Below are 22,500 nucleotides of genomic sequence, written 5' to 3' on the forward strand. Positions count from 1 at the left end.
ACAGGGGGGTGCTGTTAGATACTATTTGAAGAGGTAGAGTTTCAGATGTTTTGGGAAGATGGGAAGGGACTCTGCTGTCCTAGCTTCAGGGGGGAAGCTGCTTCCACCATTGGGGTGCCAGGACAGAGAAGAGCTTGGACTGGGCTGAGTGGGAGCTGACCTCTCGTAGGGGTGGGAGGGCCAAGAGACCAGAGGTGGCAGAACGGAGTGCTCGGGTTGGGTTGTAGGGTTGGAGCATAGCCTGAAGGTAGGGACTCAGGTTGGGGTGTAGGGTTGGAGCATAGCCTGAAGGTAGGGTCTCAGGTTGGGGTGTAGGGTTGGAGCATAGCCTGAAGGAAGGGGCTCAGGTTGGGGTGTAGGGTTGGAGCATAGCCTGAAGGTAGGGACTCAGGTTGGGGTGTAGGGTTGGAGCATAGCCTGAAGGTAGGGACTCAGGTTGGAGTGTAGGGTTGGAGCATAGCCTGAAGGTAGGGACTCAGGTTGGGGTGTAGGGTTGGAGCAGAGCCTGAAGGTAGGGACTCAGGTTGGGGTGTAGGGTTGGAGCATAGCCTGAAGGTAGGGACTCAGGTTGGGGTGTAGGGTTGGAGCATAGCCTGAAGGTAGGGACTCGGGTCGGGGTGTAGGGTTGGAGCAGAGCCTGAAGGTAGGGACTCAGGTTGGGGTGTAGGGTTGGAGCATAGCCTGAAGGTAGGGACTCAGGTTGGAGTGTAGGGTTGGAGCATAGCCTGAAGGTAGGGACTCAGGTTGGGGTGTAGGGTTGGAGCAGAGCCTGAAGGTAGGGACTCAGGTTGGGGTGTAGGGTTGGAGCATAGCCTGAAGGTAGGGACTCAGGTTGGGGTGTAGGGTTGGAGCATAGCCTGAAGGTAGGGACTCAGGTCGGGGTGTAGGGTTGGAGCATAGCCTGAAGGTAGGGACTCAGGTTGGGGTGTAGGGTTGGAGCATAGCCTGAAGGAAGGGACTCAGGTTGGGGTGTAGGGTTGGAGCATAGCCTGAAGGTAGGGACTCAGGTTGGGGTGTAGGGTTGGAGCATAGCCTGAAGGTAGGGACTCAGGTTGGGGTGTAGGGTTGGAGCATAGCCTGAAGGTAGGGACTCAGGTTGGGGTGTAGGGTTGGAGCATAGCCTGAAGTTAGGGTCTCAGGTTGGGGTGTAGGGTTGGAGCATAGCCTGAAGGAAGGGGCTCAGGTTGGGGTGTAGGGTTGGAGCATAGCCTGAAGGTAGGGACTCAGGTTGGGGTGTAGGGTTGGAGCATAGCCTGAAGGTAGGGACTCAGGTTGGGGTGTAGGGTTGGAGCATAGCCTGAAGGTAGGGACTCAGGTTGGGGTGTAGGGTTGGAGCATAGCCTGAAGGAAGGGGCTCAGGTTGGGGTGTAGGGTTGGAGCATAGCCTGAAGGTAGGGACTCAGGTTGGGGTGTAGGGTTGGAGCATAGCCTGAAGGTAGGGACTCAGGTTGGGAGGTAGGGTTGGAGCATAGCCTGAAGGTAGGGTCTCAGGTTGGGGTGTAGGGTTGGAGCATAGCCTGAAGGAAGGGGCTCAGGTTGGGGTGTAGGGTTGGAGCATAGCCTGAAGGTAGGGACTCAGGTTGGGGTGTAGGGTTGGAGCATAGCCTGAAGGTAGGGACTCAGGTTGGGGTGTAGGGTTGGAGCATAGCCTGAAGGTAGGGACTCAGGTTGGGGTGTAGGGTTGGAGCATAGCCTGAAGGAAGGGACTCAGGTTGGGGTGTAGGGTTGGAGCATAGCCTGAAGGTAGGGACTCAGGTTGGGGTGTAGGGTTGGAGCATAGCCTGAAGGTAGGGACTCAGGTTGGGGTGTAGGGTTGGAGCATAGCCTGAAGGTAGGGACTCAGGTTGGGGTGTAGGGTTGGAGCATAGCCTGAAGGAAGGGGCTCAGGTTGGGGTGTAGGGTTGGAGCATAGCCTGAAGGTAGGGACTCAGGTTGGGGTGTAGGGTTGGAGCATAGCCTGAAGGTAGGGACTCAGGTTGGGGTGTAGGGTTGGAGCATAGCCTGAAGGTAGGGACTCAGGTTGGGGTGTAGGGTTGCAATGATAGTAGAGACCATGTGAGGATATGACGGAGCCGAGTGACTTGCTGTATAGAGGGAAGAGGAGAGGGCCTAGAACCGAGCCCTGGGGGACACCAGTAGTGAGAGTATGTAGTGCAGACACAGATCCTCTCCACGTCACCTGGTAGGAGCGGCCTGCATAACATTCAGTTGATTAAGGTGTGATGTAAAGTCTGTCAAAAATTCAACTGTTTCCATCTTCTCCTCATCTTCCAAAAACGCAGAAAATTGAGTTGCCTTGTCACTCTTTTGCTCTGATAAGAAAGCTTTGATTTCCTCCTGAATGGTCCAAAAGCGTTCCAAAACCCTGCCTTTGCTGAGCCATCTGACATTGTTTGCGCAGTAGTAAGTCATCAAAACTGGCATTGGCCTCTGTCAGAATGCCTCGTAGCAGGCGGTGGCCTCTGTCAGAATGCCTCGTAGCAGGCGGTGGCCTCTGTCAGAATGCCTCGTAGCAGGCGGTGGCCTCTGTCAGAATGCCTCGTAGCAGGCGGTGTTGTAGGCATGATGTTGCTCTCAAACAGTTGATCAGTTTCATCATCGTTGTCATGACCTCAGAATACTATTTTCCCAGACTGGCACACAGGACAGATTGATGGATGATGCAGTGATATGATGTCAGGTCAGGGTGGTCCTCTTTAAAAAGTGCAACCAGTTCCTTCTCTCTTCCTATCATGGCTGGAGCTCCATCTGTGGTGATGGAGACCACTGACTTCAGATCTATCCCCCTTTCTGTCAGCATCCCTTTGATGGCCTAATGGGTATCCTCTCCCCGTGGGCTTCTAGATGTGTTAAGCTCAACAGCTCCTCACAGAATCTCTTCTTTGTTTCGTTTTAAAATCTGACAAACACCAGAAGCTGGGCATTATCAGTGTTACCTGTTGATTCATCCACAGCTAATGAAATGCATGGTGCATTCTGAATGGCCTCATCAAGTTGTGAAGTTAAATCTTCAGCTAATATTTCAGTTCTCCTCATGGCTGTGGAATCTGACAGTGGGATCTGTTTGATCTTTTCCCTGAGCTCATCTTTTTGTTTACCTTCAAGCAAGGTTTCAGTAACTTCACACATGCATACTTTTACCATCTCAGCGTCTGGAAAAGTTTTTTTTGTGTTTTCCCAAAACCCAAGTTATCCTCAGTGAACACTCCATTGCACGTTGTTGGGCTGTCAGGGAATTGACAAGGACTTTGGGTGGACGTCTCATATTGGGATTTGGTTAATCTTGTTTGTTCTCACCTCCGTGTTCAGGGGATACGTCTGATCCAGTTTACTCTGCCTGGTGTCATAATGGTGCTTAACATGGGCACTTTTCAGGAGAGCTACGACTCACTGCATATCAGGCACATTGGTTTGGTGCTAGTTGTGGGGAAAATGAATAAATACTGTTCTGTCCACTCTTTTTTTTGAACAAGCCATATTAACAAAGATACTGGTAACTAAGCTCCTTGTATCTGTGATATTAACAAAGATACTGGTAACTAAGCTCCTTCTATCTGTGATATTAACAAAGATACTGGTAACTAAGCTCCTTCTATCTGTGATATTAACAAAGATACTGGTAACTAAGCTCCTTCTATCTGTGATATTTACAAATCTTTCAGTTTCTTTCTGCCTGCTTGTCCCAAGGTTCCTCAGAGGATATTTGGATTAATGTGATTGGGATATCCATGAGGCCATCTTGTAACCACGCGATTGGATTAGACGGGGCGCTAGTAGAGGTGGGCGTTGCTTCGAGATAGAGAGCGAGCTATCTCGTCCTAATATTTATATATTTATATATTTCTTAATTTAATTCTAAAATGTGATTTGATTTGAGAAAGAGGGGTTGCTAGGTTAAAGAGGCCGGTTGATTATTTAAAGCTGTCTAAAAATAATGGATCGACTTTTATAGAACAAAATGCAACGTTGTCTGGTCCGGATTGACCCTTCTCTGGGTCCGGACCCGGACCGCTGTCCGCCAGTTGAGTTTGGCTGCCCTACACCCTTAACCCTACACCATTTACCCTACACCATTACCCTACACCCTTAACTTTACACCATGTACCATACACCCTACACCCTACACCATACACCCTACACCCTACACCCTACACCATACACCCTACACCCTACACCCTACACCCTACACCCTACACCCTACACCATACACCCTACACCCTACACCCTACACCCTACACCCTACACCCTACACCCTTTACCCTACATCCTACACCCTACACCCTACACCATACACCCTACACCCTACACCCTACACCCTACACCCTTTACCCTACATCCTACACCCTACACCCTACACCATACACCCTACACCCTACACCCTACACCCTTTACCCTACATCCTACACCCAACTTCCTACACCCTTAACCCTACACCTTTAACCCTACACCCTACACCCTACACCCTACACCCTTTACCCTAAATCCTACACCCAACTTCCTACACCCTTAACCCTACACCCTTAGCCCTACACCATTTACCCTACACCATTTACCCTACACCCTTAACTTTACACCATGTACCATACACCCTTTACCCTACACCCTTTACCCAACACCCTACACCCTACATCCTACACCCAACTTCCTACACCCTTTAACCTACACCCTTTAACCTACACCCTTTACCCTTTACCCTACACCCTACACCCTTTACCCTTTACCCTTTACCCTTTACCCTTTACCCTACACCCTTTACCCTTTACCCTTTAACCTACACCCTTTACCCTTTACCCTACACCCTTTACCCTACACCCTTTACCCTTTACCCTACACCCTACACCCTTTACCCTACACCCTACACCCTACACCCTTTACCCTTTACCCTTTACCCTACACCCTTTACCCTTTACCCTTTACCCTTTACCCTACACCCTACACCCTTTACCCTTTACCGTTTACCCTACACCCTTTACCCTTTACCCTTTACCCTTTACCCTACAACCTTTACCCTTTACCCTTTACCCTACACCCTTTACCCTTTACCCTACACCCTACACCCTACACCCTACACCCTTTACCATTTACCCTTTACCCTTTACCCTTTACCCTACACCCTTTACCCTACACCCTTTACCCTTTACCCTTTAACCTACACCCTTTACCCTTTACCCTTTACCCTTTACCCTTTACCCTTTACCCTTTACCCTTTAACCTACACCCTTTACCCTTTACCCTACACCCTTTACCCTACACCCTTTACCCTACACCCTTTACCCTTTACCCTACACCCTACACCATTTACCCTTTACCATTTACCATTTACCATTTACCCTTTACCCTTTACCCTTTACCCTTTACCCTTTACCCTTTACCCTACACCCTACACCCTACACCCTACACCCTTTACCCTACACCCTACACCCTACACCCTTTACCCTTTACCCTTTACCCTACACCCTTTACCCTTTACCCTTTACCCTACACCCTTTACCCTTTACCCTTTACCCTACACCCTACACCCTACACCCTTTACCCTTTACCGTTTACCCTACACCCTTTACCCTTTACCCTTTACCCTTTACCCTTTACCCTTTACCCTTTACCCTACACCCTTTACCCTTTACCCTTTACCCTACACCCTTTACCCTTTACCCTACACCCTACACCCTACACCCTTTACCCTTTACCCTTTACCCTTTACCCTTTACCCTTTACCCTTTACCCTTTAACCTACACCCTTTACCCTTTACCCTACACCCTTTACCCTACACCCTACATCCTTTACCCTTTACCCTTTACCCTACACCCTACACCCTACACCCTACACCCTTTACCCTTTACCCTTTACCCTTTACCCTACACCCTTTACCCTTTACCCTACACCCTTTACCATTTACCCTTTACCCTACACCCTTTACCCTACACCATTTACCATACACCATTTACCCTCCACCCTTTACCCTACACCCTTTACCCTACACCATTTACCCTACACCCTTTACCCTACACCCTTTACCTTACACCATTTACCCTACACCCTACACCCTTTACCCTTTACCCTACACCCTTTACCCTACACCCTTAACCCTACACCCTACACCCTACATCCTACACCCAACTTCCTACACACTTTACACTACACACTTTAGCCTTTACCCTTTACCCTTTACCCTTTACGCTTTACCCTTTACCCTTTACCCTTTACCCTTTACCCTTTACCCTACACCCTACACCCTTTACCCTTTACCCTACACCCTACACCCTTTACCCTACACCCTTTACCCTTTACCCTTTACCCTACACCCTTTACCCTTTACCCTTTACCCTACACCCTACACCCTTTACCCTTTACCCTTTACCCTTTACCCTTTACCCTACACCCTTTACCCTTTACCATACAAACTACACCCTACACCCTTTACCCTTTACCCTTTACCCTTTACCCTTTACCCTACACCCTTTACCCTTTACCCTTTAACCTACACCCTTTACCCTTTACCCTACACCCTACACCCCACACCCTTTACCCTACACCCTTTACCCTTTACCCTTTACCCTACACCCTTTACCCTTTACCCTTTACCCTTTACCCTTTACCCTACACCCTTTACCCTTTACCCTTTACCCTTTACCCTTTACCCTACACCCTTTACCCTTTACCCTACACCCTACACCCTACACCCTTTACCCTTTACCCTACACCCTTTACCCTTTACCCTTTACCCTACACCCTACACCCTTTACCCTTTACCATACACCCTTTACCCTTTACCCTACACCCTACACCCTACACCCTTTACCCTTTACCCTTTACCCTCCACCCTTTACCCTACACCATTTACCCTCCACCCTTTACCCTACACCCTTTACCCTACACCATTTACCCTACACCCTTTACCCTACACCCTTTACCTTACACCATTTACCCTACACCCTTTACCCTATACCCTTTACCCTTTACCCTACACCCTACACCCTTTACCCTTTACCCTACACCCTTTACCCTACACCCTTAACCCTACATCCTACACCCAACTTCCTACACACTTTACACTACACACTTTAGCCTTTACCCTTTACCCTTTACCCTTTACGCTTTACCCTTTACCCTTTACCCTTTACCCTTTACCCTACACCCTACACCCTTTACCCTTTACCCTACACCCTACACCCTACACCCTACACCCTTTACCCTTTACCCTTTACCCTTTACCCTACACCCTTTACCCTTTACCCTTTACCCTACACCCTACACCCTTTACCCTACACCCTTTACCCTTTACCCTTTACCCTACACCCTACACCCTTTACCCTTTACCCTTTACCCTTTACCCTTTACACTTTACCCTTTACCCTACACCCTTTACCCTTTACCCTACACCCTACACCCTTTACCCTTTACCCTTTACCCTTTACCCTACACCCTTTACCCTTTACCCTTTAACCTACACCCTTTACCCTTTACCCTACACCCTACACCCTTTACCCTACACCCTTTACCCTTTACCCTTTACCCTACACCCTTTACCCTTTACCCTTTACCCTTTACCCTTTACCCTTTACCCTACACCCTTTACCCTTTACCCTTTACCCTTTACCCTTTACCCTACACCCTTTACCCTTTACCCTTTACCCTACACCCTACACCCTACACCCTTTACCCTTTACCCTTTACCCTACACCCTTTACCCTTTACCCTTTACCCTACACCCTTTACCCTTTACCCTTTACCCTTTACCCTACACCCTTTACCCTTTACCCTACACCCTACACCCTACACCCTTTACCCTTTACCCTTTACCCTTTACCCTTTACCCTACACCCTTTACCCTTTACCCTACACCCTTTACCCTTTACCCTACACCCTACACCCTACACCCTTTACCCTACACCCTTTACCCTTTACCCTTTACCCTACACCCTTTACCCTTTACCCTTTACCCTACACCCTTTACCCTTTACCCTTTACCCTACACCCTTTACCCTTTACCCTACACCCTACACCATTTACCCTTTACCCTTTACCCTTTACCCTACACCCTTTACCCTTTACCCTTTAACCTACACCCTTTACCCTTTACCCTACACCCTACACCTAACACCCTTTACCCTACACCCTACACCCTTTAACCTACACCCTACACCCTTTACCCTACACCCTACACCCTTTACCCTTTACCCTACACCCTACACCCTACACCCTTTACCCTTTACCCTACACCCTTTACCCTTTACCCTTTACCCTTTAACCTTTACCCTTTACCCTACACCCTACACCCTACACCCTTTACCCTACACCCTTTACCCTTTACCCTACACCCTTTACCCTTTACCCTACACCCTACACCCTACACCCTTTACCCTTTACCCTACACCCTTTACCCTTTACCCTACACCCTTTACCCTTTACCCTACACCCTTTACCCTACACCCTTTACCCTACACCCTTTACCCTTTACCCTACACCCTACTCCCTTTACCCTTTACCCTTTACCCTTTACCCTTTACCCTACACCCTTTACCCTTTACCCTTTACCCTACTACCTTTACCCTACACCCTACACCCTACACCCTTTACCCTACACCCTACACCCTTTACCCTTTACCCTACACCCTTTACCCTACACCCTACACCCTTTACCCTTTACCCTACACCCTTTACCCTACACCCTACACCCTTTACCCTACACCCTACACCCTTTACCCTTTACCCTTTACCCTTTACCCTTTACCCTTTACCCTTTACCCTTTACCCTACACCCTACACCCTTTACCCTACACCCTACACCCTACACCCTTTACCCTACACCCTACACCCTACACCCTTTACCCTACACCCTTTACCCTTTACCCTACACCCTACACCCTACACCCTTTACCCTTTACCCTTTACCCTTTACCCTTTACCCTTTACCCTTTACCCTACACCCTACACCCTTTACCCTACACCCTACACCCTACACCCTTTACCCTACACCCTACACCCTTTACCCTACACCCTACACCCTACACCCTTTACCCTTTACCCTTTACCCTTTACCCTACACCCTTTACCCTTTACCCTTTACCCTTTACCCTACACCCTACACCCTACACCCTTTACCCTACACCCTATACCCTACACCCTTTACCCTACACACTTTACCCTTTACCCGACACCCTACACCCTACACCCTTTACCCTTTACCCTTTACCCTTTACCCTTTACCCTTTACCCTACACCCTTTACCCTTTACCCTTTACCCTACACCCTACACCCTACACCCTTAACCCTACACCCTACACCCTTTACCCTACACCCTTTACCCTTTACCCTACACCCTTTACCCTTTACCCTACACCCTACACCCTACACCCTTTACCCTTTACCCTACACCCTTTACCCTTTACCCTTTACCCTTTACCCTTTACCCTTTACCCTACACCCTTTACCCTACACCCTACACCCTTTACCCTTTACCCTTTACCCTACACCCTTTACCCTACACCCTACACCCTTTACCCTTTACCCTTTACCCTTTACCCTTTACCCTTTACCCTACACCCTACACCCTACACCCTTTACCCTTTACCCTTTACCCTTTACCCTTTACCCTACACCCTTTACCCTTTACCCTTTACCCTACACCCTACACCCTTTACCCTTTACCCTACACCCTACACCCTACACCCTTTACCCTACACCCTTTACCCTTTACCCTTTACCCTTTACCCTTTACCCTACACCCTTTACCCTACACCCTTCACCCTTTACCCTTTACCCTTTACCCTTTACCCTTTACCCTACACCCTACACCCTTTACCCTACACCCTACACCCTTTACCTTACACCCTACACAGTGTACACTCTAAACACTTTATAGGGAAAAGGTTTGTAACTTCTGACTACATGTTTCTTTCTCTGTTTCAGCCTCGGTGACTTTGAATGTGAGAGTGTAGACAACATGGATTATGGTAAGGTACCTGAGACTGTAGACCCTATGATCTATACCCTATGACCTATACCCTATGATCTATACCCTACAACCCCATACTGTAGACCCTATGATCTATACCCTATGATCTATACCCTACAACCCCATACTGTAGACCCTATGATCTATACCCTATGATCTATACCTTACAACCCCATACTGTAGACCTTATGATCTATACCCTACAACCCCATACTGTAGACCCTATGATCTATACCCTATGATCTATACCCTATGATCTATACACTACAACCCAATACTGTAGACCCTATGATCTATACCCTATGATCTATACCCTCAAACCCCATACTGTAGACCCTATGATCTATACCCTACAACCCCATACTGTAGACCCTATGATCTATACCCTATGATCTATACCCTATGATCTATACCCTACAACCCCATACTGTAGACCCTATGATCTATACCCTACAACCCCATACTGTAGACCCTATGATCTATACCCTACAACCCCATACTGTAGACCCTATGATCTATACCCTACAACCCCATACTGTAGACCCTATGATCTATGCCCTATGATCTATACCCTATGATCTATTCCCTACAACCCCATACTGTAGACCCTATGATCTATACCCTATGATCTATACCCTACAACCCCATACTGTAGACCCTTTGATCTATACCCTACAACCCCATATTGTAGACCCTATGATCTATACCCTATGATCTATACCCTACAACCCCATACTGTAGACCGTATGATCTATACTCTACAACCCCATACTGTAGACAATATGATCTATACCCTACAACCCCATACTGTAGACCCTATGATCTATACCCTATGATCTATACCCTACAACCCCATACTGTAGACCCTATGATCTATACCCTACAACCCCATACTGTATACCCTATGATCTATACCCTACAACCCCATACTGTAGACCCTATGATCTATACCCTATGATCTATACCCTATGATCTATACCCTACAACCCCATACTGTAGACCCTATGATCTATACCCTACAACCCCATACTGTAGACCCTATGATCTATACCCTATGATCTATACCCTACAACCCCATTCTGTAGACCCTATGATCTATACCCTACAACCCCATACTGTAGACCCTATGATCTATACCCTATGATCTATACCATACAACCCCATACTGTAGACCCTATGATCTATACCCTACAACCCCATACTGTAGACCCTATGATCTATACCCTATGATCTATATCCTCCAACCCCATACTGTAGACCCTATGATCTATACCCTACAACCCCATACTGTAGACCCTATGATCTATACCCTATGATCTATACCCTACAACCCCATACTGTAGACCCTATGATCTATACCCTATAATCTATACCCTATGATCTATACCCTATGATCTATACCCTATGATCTATACCCTACAACCCCATACTGTAGACCCTATGATCTATACCCTATGATCTATACCCTATGATCTATACCCTACAACCCCATACTGTAGACCCTATGATCTATACCCTATGATCTATACCCTACAACCCCATACCGTAGACCCTATGATCTATACCCTATGATCTATACCCTACAACCCCATACTGTAGACCCTATGATCTATACCCTACAACCCCATACTGTAGACCCTATGATCTATACCCTATGATCTATACCCTATGATCTATACCCTATGATCTATACCCTATGATCTATACCCTACAACTCCATACTGTAGACCCTATGATCTATACCCTATGATCTATACCCTCCAACCCCATACTGTAGACCCTATGATCTATACCCTATGATCTATACCCTCCAACCCCATACTGTAGACCCTATGATCTATACCCTATGATCTATACCCTACAACCCCATACTGTATACCCTATGATCTATACCCTATGATCTATACCCTCCAACCCCATACTGTATACCCTATGATCTATACCCTCCAACCCCATACTGTAGACCCTGTGATCTATACCCTACAACCCCATACTGTAGACCCTATGATCTATACCCTATGATATATACCCTACAACCCCATACTGTAGACCCTATGATCTATACCCTACAACCCCATACTGTAGACCCTATGATCTATACCCTATGATCTATACCCTCCACCCCCATGCTGTAGACCCTATGATCTATACCCTATGATCTATACCCTACAACCCCATACTGTAGACCCTATGATCTATACCCTATGATCTATACCCTCCACCCCCATGCTGTAGACCCTATGATCTATACCCTATGATCTATACCCTCCAACCCCATACTGTAGACCCTATGATCTATACCCTATGATCTATACCCTATGATCTATACCCTATGATCTATACCCTACAACCCCATACTGTAGACCCTATGATCTATACCCTATGATCTATATCCTATGATCTATACCCTATGATCTATACCCTATGATCTATACCCTATGATCTATACCCTCCAACCCCATGCTGTATACCCTATGATCTATACCCTATGATCTATACCCTACAACCCCATACTGTAGACCCTATGATCTATACCCTACAACCCCATACTCTAGACCCTATGATCTATACCCTACAACCCCATACTGTAGACCCTATGATCTATACCCTATGATCTATACCCTATGATCTATACCCTATGATCTATACCCTATGATCTATACCCTCCAACCCCATACTGTATACCCTATGATCTATACCCTATGATCTATACCCTAGAACCCCATACTGTAGACCCTATGATCTATACCCTACAACCCCATACTGTATACCCTATGATCTATACCCTATGATCTATACCCTCCAACCCCATACTGTAGACCCTATGATCTATACCCTACAACCCCATACTGTATACCCTATGATCTATACCCTATGATCTATACCCTACAACCCCATACTGTAGACCCTATGATCTATACCCTACAACCCCATACTGTAGACCCTATGATCTATACCCTATGATCTATACCCTCCAACCCCATGCTGTATACCCTATGATCTATACCCTATGATCTATACCCTACAACCCCATACTGTAGACCCTATGATCTATACCCTACAACCCCATACTGTAGACCCTATGATCTATACCCTATGATCTATACCCTCCAACCCCATACTGTAGACCCTATGATCTATACCCTATGATCTATACCCTACAACCCCATACTGTAGACCCTATGATCTATACCCTATGATCTATACCCTACAACCCCATACTGTAGACCCTATGATCTATACCCTATGATCTATACCCTCCAACCCCATACTGTAGACCCTATACCCCTCTAATCATCTCTCCCTTCTCCCCTCCCCCTCTCTCCGTCCAGATGAGGAAATAGAGACGCGAGGTCCTCCCTCGCTCCACTCCTCCTCCTCCTCCCATCAGTCAGAATGTTTAGACTCCTATGACCTGGAGACCGTCAACAATATTTTCAGGAAACTGTCTCTGGAGAGGTACACACACACACACACACACACACACACACACACACACACACACACACACACACACACACACACACACACACACACACACACACACACACACACACACACACACACACACACACACACACACACACACACACACACACACACACCACACACACCCACACACACCCACACCCACACCCACACCCACACCCACCCACCCACCCACACACACACACACACACACACACACACACACACATACACACACACACACACACACACCCCTCCCCCTAGTGTATTTTCCCGCCCTCGTCTTCTGTTATTACGTCCAGAGGCGGCACTCGTCACTTCCTGTTGAACGCGGAACGAGGGAGAGCGTTGTTTTGGAAAGTTTTGAAAGTCTATTGAAAATGTTACTAGATAGCTAACTTTTGAGTGAGGATCCCGTGACGCGGTTGGAATCAGTTACTGGGACCACTACTATCTGTCCAGTGATCCTGCTGACCAAGGCCGGGTCTGAGGAGCTGTTGGTATCAGTTACTGGGACCACTACTATCTGTCCAGTGATCCTGCTGACCAAGGCCGGGTCTGAGGAGCTGTTGGTATCAGTTACTTGGACCACTACTATCTGTCCAGTGATCCTGCTGACCAAGGCCGGGTCTGAGGAGCTGTTGGTATCAGTTACTGGGACAAATACTATCTGTCCAGTGATCCTGCTGACCAAGGCTGGGTCTGAGGAGCTGTTGGTATCAGTTACTGGGACCACTACTATCTGTCCAGTGATCCTGCTGACCAAGGCCGGGTCTGAGGAGCTGTTGGTATCAGTTACTGGGACCACTACTATCTGTCCAGTGATCCTGCTGACCAAGGCCGGGTCTGAGGAGCTGTTGGTATCAGTTACTGGGACCACTACTATCTGTCCAGTGATCCTGCTGACCAAGGCCGGGTCTGAGGAGCTGTTGGTATCAGTTACTGGGACCACTACTATCTGTCCAGTGATCCTGCTGACCAAGGCCGGGTCTGAGGAGCTGTTGGTATCAGTTACTGGGACCACTACTATCTGTCCAGTGATCCTGCTGACCAAGGCCGGGTCTGAGGAGCTGTTGGTATCAGTTACTGGGACCACTACTATCTGTCCAGTGATCCTGATGACCAAGGCCGGGTCTGAGGAGCTGTTGGTATCAGTTACTGGGACCACTACTATCTGTCCAGTGATCCTGCTGACCAAGGCCGGGTCTGACCAGCTGTTGGTATCAGTTACTGGGACCACTACTATCTGTCCAGTGATCCTGCTGACCAAGGCCGGGTCTGACGAGCTGTTGGTATCAGTTACTGGGACCACTACTATCTGTCCAGTGATCCTGCTGACCAAGGCCGGGTCTGAGGAGCTGTTGGTATCAGTTACTGGGACCACTACTATCTGTCCAGGGATCCTGCTGACCAAGGGTCTGAGGAGCTGTTGGTATCAGTTACTGGGACCACTACTATCTGTCCAGTGATCCTGCTGACCAAGGCTGGGTCTGAGGAGCTGTTGGTATCAGTTACTGGGACCACTACTATCTGTCCAGTGATCCTGCTGACCAAGGCTGGGTCTGAGGAGCTGTTGGTATCAGTTACTGGGACCACTACTATCTGTCCAGGGATCCTGCTGACCAAGGGTCTGAGGAGCTGTTGGTATCAGTTACTGGGACCACTACTATCTGTCCAGTGATCCTGCTGACCAAGGCTGGGTCTGAGGAGCTGTTGGTATCAGTTACTGGGACCACTACTATCTGTCCAGTGATCCTGCTGATCAAGGCCGGGTCTGAGGAGCTGTTGGTATCAGTTACTGGGACCACTACTATCTGTCCAGTGATCCTGCTGACCAAGGCTGGGTCTGAGGAGCTGTTGGTATCAGTTACTGGGACCACTACTATCTGTCCAGTGATCCTGCTGACCAAGGCTGGGTCTGAGGAGCTGTTGGTATCAGTTACTGGGACCACTACTATCTGTCCAGTGATCCTGCTGACCAAGGCTGGGTCTGAGGAGCTGTTGGTATCAGTTACTGGGACCACTACTATCTGTCCAGGGATCCTGCTGACCAAGGCCGGGTCTGAGGAGCTGTTGGTATCAGTTACTGGGACCACTACTATCTGTCCAGTGATCCTGCTGACCAAGGCCGGGTCTGAGGAGCTGTTGGTATCAGTTACTGGGACCACTACTATCTGTCCAGTGATCCTGCTGACCAAGGCTGGGTCTGAGGAGCTGTTGGTATCAGTTACTGGGACCACTACTATCTGTCCAGTGATCCTGCTGACCAAGGCTGGGTCTGAGGAGCTGTTGGTATCAGTTACTGGGACCACTACTATCTGTCCAGTGATCCTGCTGACCAAGGCTGGGTCTGAGGAGCTGTTGGTATCAGTTACTGGGACCACTACTATCTGTCCAGTGATCCTGCTGACCAAGGCCGGGTCTGAGGAGCTGTTGGTATCAGTTACTGGGACCACTACTATCTGTCCAGTGATCCTGCTGACCAAGGCCGGGTCTGAGGAGCTGTTGGTATCAGTTACTGGGACCACTACTATCTGTCCAGTGATCCTGCTGACCAAGGCTGGGTCTGAGGAGCTGTTGGTATCAGTTACTGGGACCACTACTATCTGTCCAGTGATCCTGCTGACCAAGGCTGGGTCTGAGGAGCTGTTGGTATCAGTTACTGGGACCACTACTATCTGTCCAGTGATCCTGCTGACCAAGGCTGGGTCTGAGGAGCTGTTGGTATCAGTTACTGGGACCACTACTATCTGTCCAGTGATCCTGCTGACCAAGGCCGGGTCTGAGGAGCTGTTGGTATCAGTTACTGGGACCACTACTATCTGTCCAGTGATCCTGCTGACCAAGGCCGGGTCTGAGGAGCTGTTGGTATCAGTTACTGGGACCACTACTATCTGTCCAGTGATCCTGCTGACCAAGGCTGGGTCTGAGGAGCTGTTGGTATCAGTTACTGGGACCACTACTATCTGTCCAGTGATCCTGCTGACCAAGGCTGGGTCTGAGGAGCTGTTGGTATCAGTTACTGGGACCACTACTATCTGTCCAGTGATCCTGCTGACCAAGGCTGGGTCTGAGGAGCTGTTGGTATCAGTTACTGGGACCACTACTATCTGTCCAGTGATCCTGCTGACCAAGGCCGGGTCTGAGGAGCTGTTGGTATCAGTTACTGGGACCACTACTATCTGTCCAGTGATCCTGCTGACCAAGGCCGGGTCTGAGGAGCTGTTGGTATCAGTTACTGGGACCACTACTATCTGTCCAGTGATCCTGCTGACCAAGGCTGGGTCTGAGGAGCTGTTGGTATCAGTTACTGGGACCACTACTATCTGTCCAGTGATCCTGCTGACCAAGGCCGGGTCTGAGGAGCTGTTGGTATCAGTTACTGGGACCACTACTATCTGTCCAGTGATCCTGCTGACCAAGGCTGGGTCTGAGGAGCTGTTGGTATCAGTTACTGGGACCACTACTATCTGTCCAGTGATCCTGCTGACCAAGGCTGGGTCTGAGGAGCTGTTGGTATCAGTTACTGGGACCACTACTATCTGTCCAGTGATCCTGCTGACCAAGGCTGGGTCTGAGGAGCTGTTGGTATCAGTTACTGGGACCACTACTATCTGTCCAGTGATCCTGCTGACCAAGGCTGGGTCTGAGGAGCTGTTGGTATCAGTTACTGGGACCACTACTATCTGTCCAGTGATCCTGCTGACCAAGGCCGGGTCTGAGGAGCTGTTGGTATCAGTTACTGGGACCACTACTATCTGTCCAGTGATCCTGCTGACCAAGGCCGGGTCTGAGGAGCTGTTGGTATCAGTTACTGGGACCACTACTATCTGTCCAGTGATCCTGCTGACCAAGGCCGGGTCTGAGGAGCTGTTGGTATCAGTTACTGGGACCACTACTATCTGTCCAGTGATCCTGCTGACCAAGGCCGGGTCTGAGGAGCTGTTGGTATCAGTTACTGGGACCACTACTATCTGTCCAGTGATCCTGCTGACCAAGGCCGGGTCTGAGGAGCTGTTGGTATCAGTTACTGGGACCACTACTATCTGTCCAGTGATCCTGCTGACCAAGGCCGGGTCTGAGGAGCTGTTGGTATCAGTTACTGGGACCACTACTATCTGTCCAGTGATCCTGCTGACCAAGGCCGGGTCTGAGGAGCTGTTGGTATCAGTTACTGGGACCACTACTATCTGTCCAGTGATCCTGCTGACCAAGGCCGGGTCTGAGGAGCTGTTTGACGTAGCAGCTAGCCTAGTAGCTAGCTAGCTCTCTATCAAGTTAGCTGGGTTTCCTTGAACGCAGGCCGCGACACGGTTAGCCATTTTGTCTGGGACCGCGGATTGTCCCGGGTTTGTGGCTGTCTAGATCCCTGATTATTACACCACTACATATCTACAATACAGAATGTATAAAACCATCATACAACAATATTACAATGTATGTGTGTGTGTAGAGTGCGTGTGCTAGTGTGTGTGTGTGTGTGTCTGTACCTGTGTGTGTGTGTATCTCTTCAGATAGATTTATTTTTAAAAATCTGATTCTACTGCTTGCATCAGTTACCTGATGTGGAATAGAGTTCCATGTAGTCATGGCTCTATGTAGTACTGTGCATCTCCCATAGTCTGTTCTGGACTTGGGGACTGTGAAGAGACCTCTGGTGGCATGTCTTGTGGGGTATGCATGGGTGTCCGAGCTGTGTGCTTGTTGTTTAAACAGACACCTCGGTGCATTCAGCTTGAAAACACTTCTTACAAAACAAGTAGTGATGAAGTCAATCTCTCCTCCACTTTGAGAAATGAGAGATTTACATGCATATTATTAATGTTAGCTCTCTGTGTACAATTAAGGGCCAGCCGTGCTGCCCTGTTCTGAGCCAATTGTAATTTTCCGAGGTCCGTCTTTGTGGCACCTGACCACACTGCTGAACAGTAGTCCAGGTGTGACAAAACTAAGGCCTGTAGGACCTGCCTTGTTGATAGTGCTGTTAAGAAGGCAGAGCTGCACTTTATTATGGACAGACTTCTCCCCATCCTAGCTACTGTTGGATCAACATGTTTTGACCATGACAGTTTACAATCCAGGGTTACTCCAAGCAGTTTAGTCACCTCAATTTCCACATTATTCATTACAAGATTTAGTTGAGGTTTAGGGTTTAGTGAATTATTTGTTCCAAATACAATGCTTTTAGTTTTTAAATATTTAGGACTAACTTATTCCTTGCCACCCATTCTGAAACTAACTGCAGCTCTTTGTTAAGTGTTGCTGTCATTTCAGTCGCTGTGGTAGCTGATGTGTATAGTGTTGAGTCACCCGCATACATAGACACACAGGCTTTACTCAAAGCCAGTGGCATGTCATTGGTAAAGATTGAAAAAAGTAAGGGGCCTAGACAGCTGCCCTGGGGAATTCCTGATTCTACCTGGATTATGTGGGAGAGGCTTCCATTAAAGAACAACCTCTGTGTTCTGTTAGACAGGTAACTCTTTATCGACAATATATCAGGGGGTGTAAAGCCGTAACACATACGTTTTTCCAGCAGCAGACTATGATCGATATTGTCAAAAGCCGCACTGAAGTCTAACAAAACAGACCATACAATCTTTTTATCGTCAATTTCTCTCAGCCAATCATCAGTCATTTGTGTAAGTGTCGTGCTTGTTGAATGTCCGTCCCTATAAGCGTGCGAAGAAGATGTCGCCGGAGAAGATGGCTGCCGTTTTACAGCCCTCTAACCAATTGTACTATTATGTGTATTTTTTCGCATTATTTGTAATTTATTCTGTACATAATGTTTCTGCCATCATCTCTTATAACCAAAAAGAGCTTCTGGATATCAGGACAGCGATTACTCACCTCGTATTGGACGAAGATTTTTTCTTCAACAAGTCGGACGCGAAGGATATCCTACAGACACCCGACAAGGCCCAAATCCCCGTCATTCGCAGGAGAAAGAGACAGTGATATCGTGGACGTAGGTCGGGGTGCCTCGTAAGGATCCGACGGCAAGCGAGTAAACTGCCTCTTCCATCAATCCTATTAGCCAATCTTCAATTATTGGAAAATAAATTTGATGACCTAAGAGCACAGTTATCCTACCAACGGGACATTAAAAACTGTAATATCTTATGTTTCACCGAGTCGTGGTTGAACAACGACATGGACAACATACAGCTAGCGGGCTATACGCTACATCGGCAGGATAGAACGGCTGACTCCGGTAAGACAAGGGGTGGCGGTCTGTGTATATTTGTAAACAACAGCTGGTGCACAAAATCAAATACTAAGGAAGTCTCGAGGGTTTGCTCGCCTGAGGTAGAGTATCTTATGATAAGCTGTAGACCACACTATTTACCAAGAGAGTTTTTATCTATATTTTTCATAGCTGTCTATCTACCACCACAAACCAATGCTGCCATTAAGATTGCACTCCATGAGCTGTATAAGGCCATAACTAAGCAGGAAAACGCTCATCCAGAGGCAGCGCTCCTAGTGGCCGGGGACGTTAATGCAGGGAAACTTAAATCCGTTCTACCTAATTTCTACCAGCATGTTAAATGTGCAACCAGAGGAAAAAAAACTCTAGACCACCTTTACTCCACACACAGAGACGTATACAAAGCTCTCCCTCGCCCTCCATTTGGCAAATCTGACCATAACTCTATCCTCCTGATTCCTGCTTACAAGCAAAAACTAAAGCAGGAAGCACCAGTGGTTAATAAAAAAGTGGTCAGATGACGCAGATGCTAAGCTACAGGACTGTTTTGCTAGCACAGACTGGAAAATGTTCTGGGATTCTTTAGATAGCATTGAGGAGTACACCACATCAGTCACTGGCTTCATCAATAAGTGCATCGATGACGTCGTCCTCACAGTGACCGTACGTACATACCCCAACCAGAAGCCATGGATTACAGGCAACATCCGCACTGAGCTAAAGGGTAGAGCTGCCGCTTTCATGGAGCGGGACTCTAACCCAGACACTTATAAGAAATCCCGCTATGCCCTCCAACGAACCATCAAACAGGCAAAGAGTCAATACAGGACTAAGATTGAATCGTATTACAGCGGCTCTGACACTCGTCGGATGTGGCAGGGCTTGAAAACTATTACAGACTACAAAGGGAAGCACAGCCGCGAGCTGCCCAGTGACACAAGCCTACCAGACGAGCAGAAACCACTTCTATGCTCGCTTAGAGGCAAGCAACACTGAAGCATGCATGAGAGCACCAGCTGTTCCGGATGACTATGTGATCACGCTCTCCGTACCCGATGTGAGTAAGACTTTTAAGCAGGTCAACATTCACAAGGACGCAGGTCCAGACGGATTACCAGGACATGTACTCTGAGCATTTGCTGACCAACTGGCAAGTGTCTTCACCGACATTTTCAACATGTCCCTGACTGAGTCTATAATACCAACGTTTCAAGCAGACCACCATAGTCCCCGTGCCCAAGGACACTAAGATAACCTGCCTAAATGACTACCGACCCGTAGCACTGACGTCTGTAGCCATGAAGTGATTTGAAAGGCTGGTCATGGCTCACATCAACACCATTATCCCAGAAACCCTAGACCCACTCCAATTTGCATACCGCCCTAACAGATCCACAGAAGATGCAATCTCTATTGCACTCCACACTGCCCTTTCCCACCTGGACAAGAGGAACACTTACGTGAGAATGCTATTCATTGACTACAGCTCAGCGTTCAACACCATAGTGCCCTCAAAGCTCATCACTAAGCTAAGGACCCTGGGATTAAACACCTCCCTCTGCAACTGGATCCTGGACTTCCTGACGGGCCGCCCCCAGGTGGTAAGCGTAGGTAACAACACATCTGCCACGCTGATTCTCAACACGGGGCCCCTCAGGGGTGCGTGCTCAGTCCCCTTCTGTACTCCCTGTTCACCCATGATTGCATGGCCAGGCACGACTCCAACACCATCATTAAGTTTGCCGACGACACAACAGTGGTAGGCCTGATCACCGACAATGATGAGAAAGCCTATAGGGAGGAGGTCAGAGACCTGGCCATGTGGTGCCAGGATAACAACCTCTCCCTCAACCTGACAAAGACAAAGGAGATGATTGTGGACTGCAGGAAAAAAAAGAGGACTGAGCACGCCCCCATTCTCATCGACGGGGCTGTAGTGGAACAGGTTGAGAGCTTCAAGTTCCTTGGTGTCCACATCACCAACGAACTATCATGGTCCAAACACACCAAGACAGTCGTGAAGAGGGCACGACAAAGCCTATTCCCCCTCAGGAGACTGAAAAGATTTGGCATGGGTCCTCAGATCCTCAAAAAGTTATACAGCTGCACCATCGAGAGCATCCTGACTGGTTGCATCACCGCCTGGTATGGCAACTGCTCGGCCTCCGACCGCAAGGCACTACAGAGAGTAGTGCGTACGGCACAGTACATCACTGGGGCCAAGCTTCCTGCCATCCAGGACCTCTATACCAGGCGGTGTCAGAGGAAGGCCCTCAAAATTGTCAAAGACTCCAGCCACCCTAGTCATAGACTGTTCTCTCTGCTACTGCACGGCAAGCGGTACCGGAGCGCCAAGTCTAGGTCCAAAAGGCTTCTCAACAGCTTCTACCCCCAAGCCATAAGACTCCTGAACAGCTAATCATGGCTACCCGGACTATTTGCATTGCCCCCCCACCCCATCTTTTTACGCTGCTGCTACTCTGTTAATTATTTATGCATAGTCACTTTAACTCTTTTACTCACATGTACATACAATGCCCTCCACAATTATTGGCACCCCTGTTTAAGATGTGGTCGAGGACTTCCAAAAATTCTCCTTTTTTTTTTAAACAACATAGAACCCAAATGCAAAAAAAATGAAAAATCCAACCTTTTATTTAAGTACATTACTTTGGTGTAAAAAAAAAAAATCACACATTTAGAAAAAAAATAACTTGAAATCATGTGTCCCACAATTATTGGCACCCCTGATGTTAATACTTTGTACAACCCCCTTTTGCCAACAAGACAGCACTTAATCTCCTCCTATAACATTTCACAAGATTGGAGAACACAGAGAGAGGGATCTTTGACCATTCTTCT

General features: G+C 48.1%; 1 protein-coding gene across 1 annotated transcript in view; it reads left to right on the top strand.

The window, feature by feature from the left end:
* LOC311115868 (caspase recruitment domain-containing protein 11-like) overlaps positions 1–22,500 on the top strand; it is a gene marked incomplete at both ends in the record, with an annotated part of 58,364 nt that overhangs the window by 3,153 nt on the left and 32,711 nt on the right. The window contains 2 exons of the mRNA XM_084190992.1: positions 9,911–9,954; positions 13,289–13,415. Coding sequence (XP_084047118.1) covers positions 9,911–9,954; positions 13,289–13,415 — 171 coding nt within the window. The remainder of the gene's footprint in view (positions 1–9,910; positions 9,955–13,288; positions 13,416–22,500) is intronic.

Source organism: Coregonus lavaretus (assembly GCF_964263955.1).
Source record: "Coregonus lavaretus genome assembly, contig: HAP1_SCAFFOLD_734, whole genome shotgun sequence".
In the NCBI taxonomy this organism is placed as follows: Eukaryota; Metazoa; Chordata; class Actinopteri; order Salmoniformes; family Salmonidae; genus Coregonus; species Coregonus lavaretus.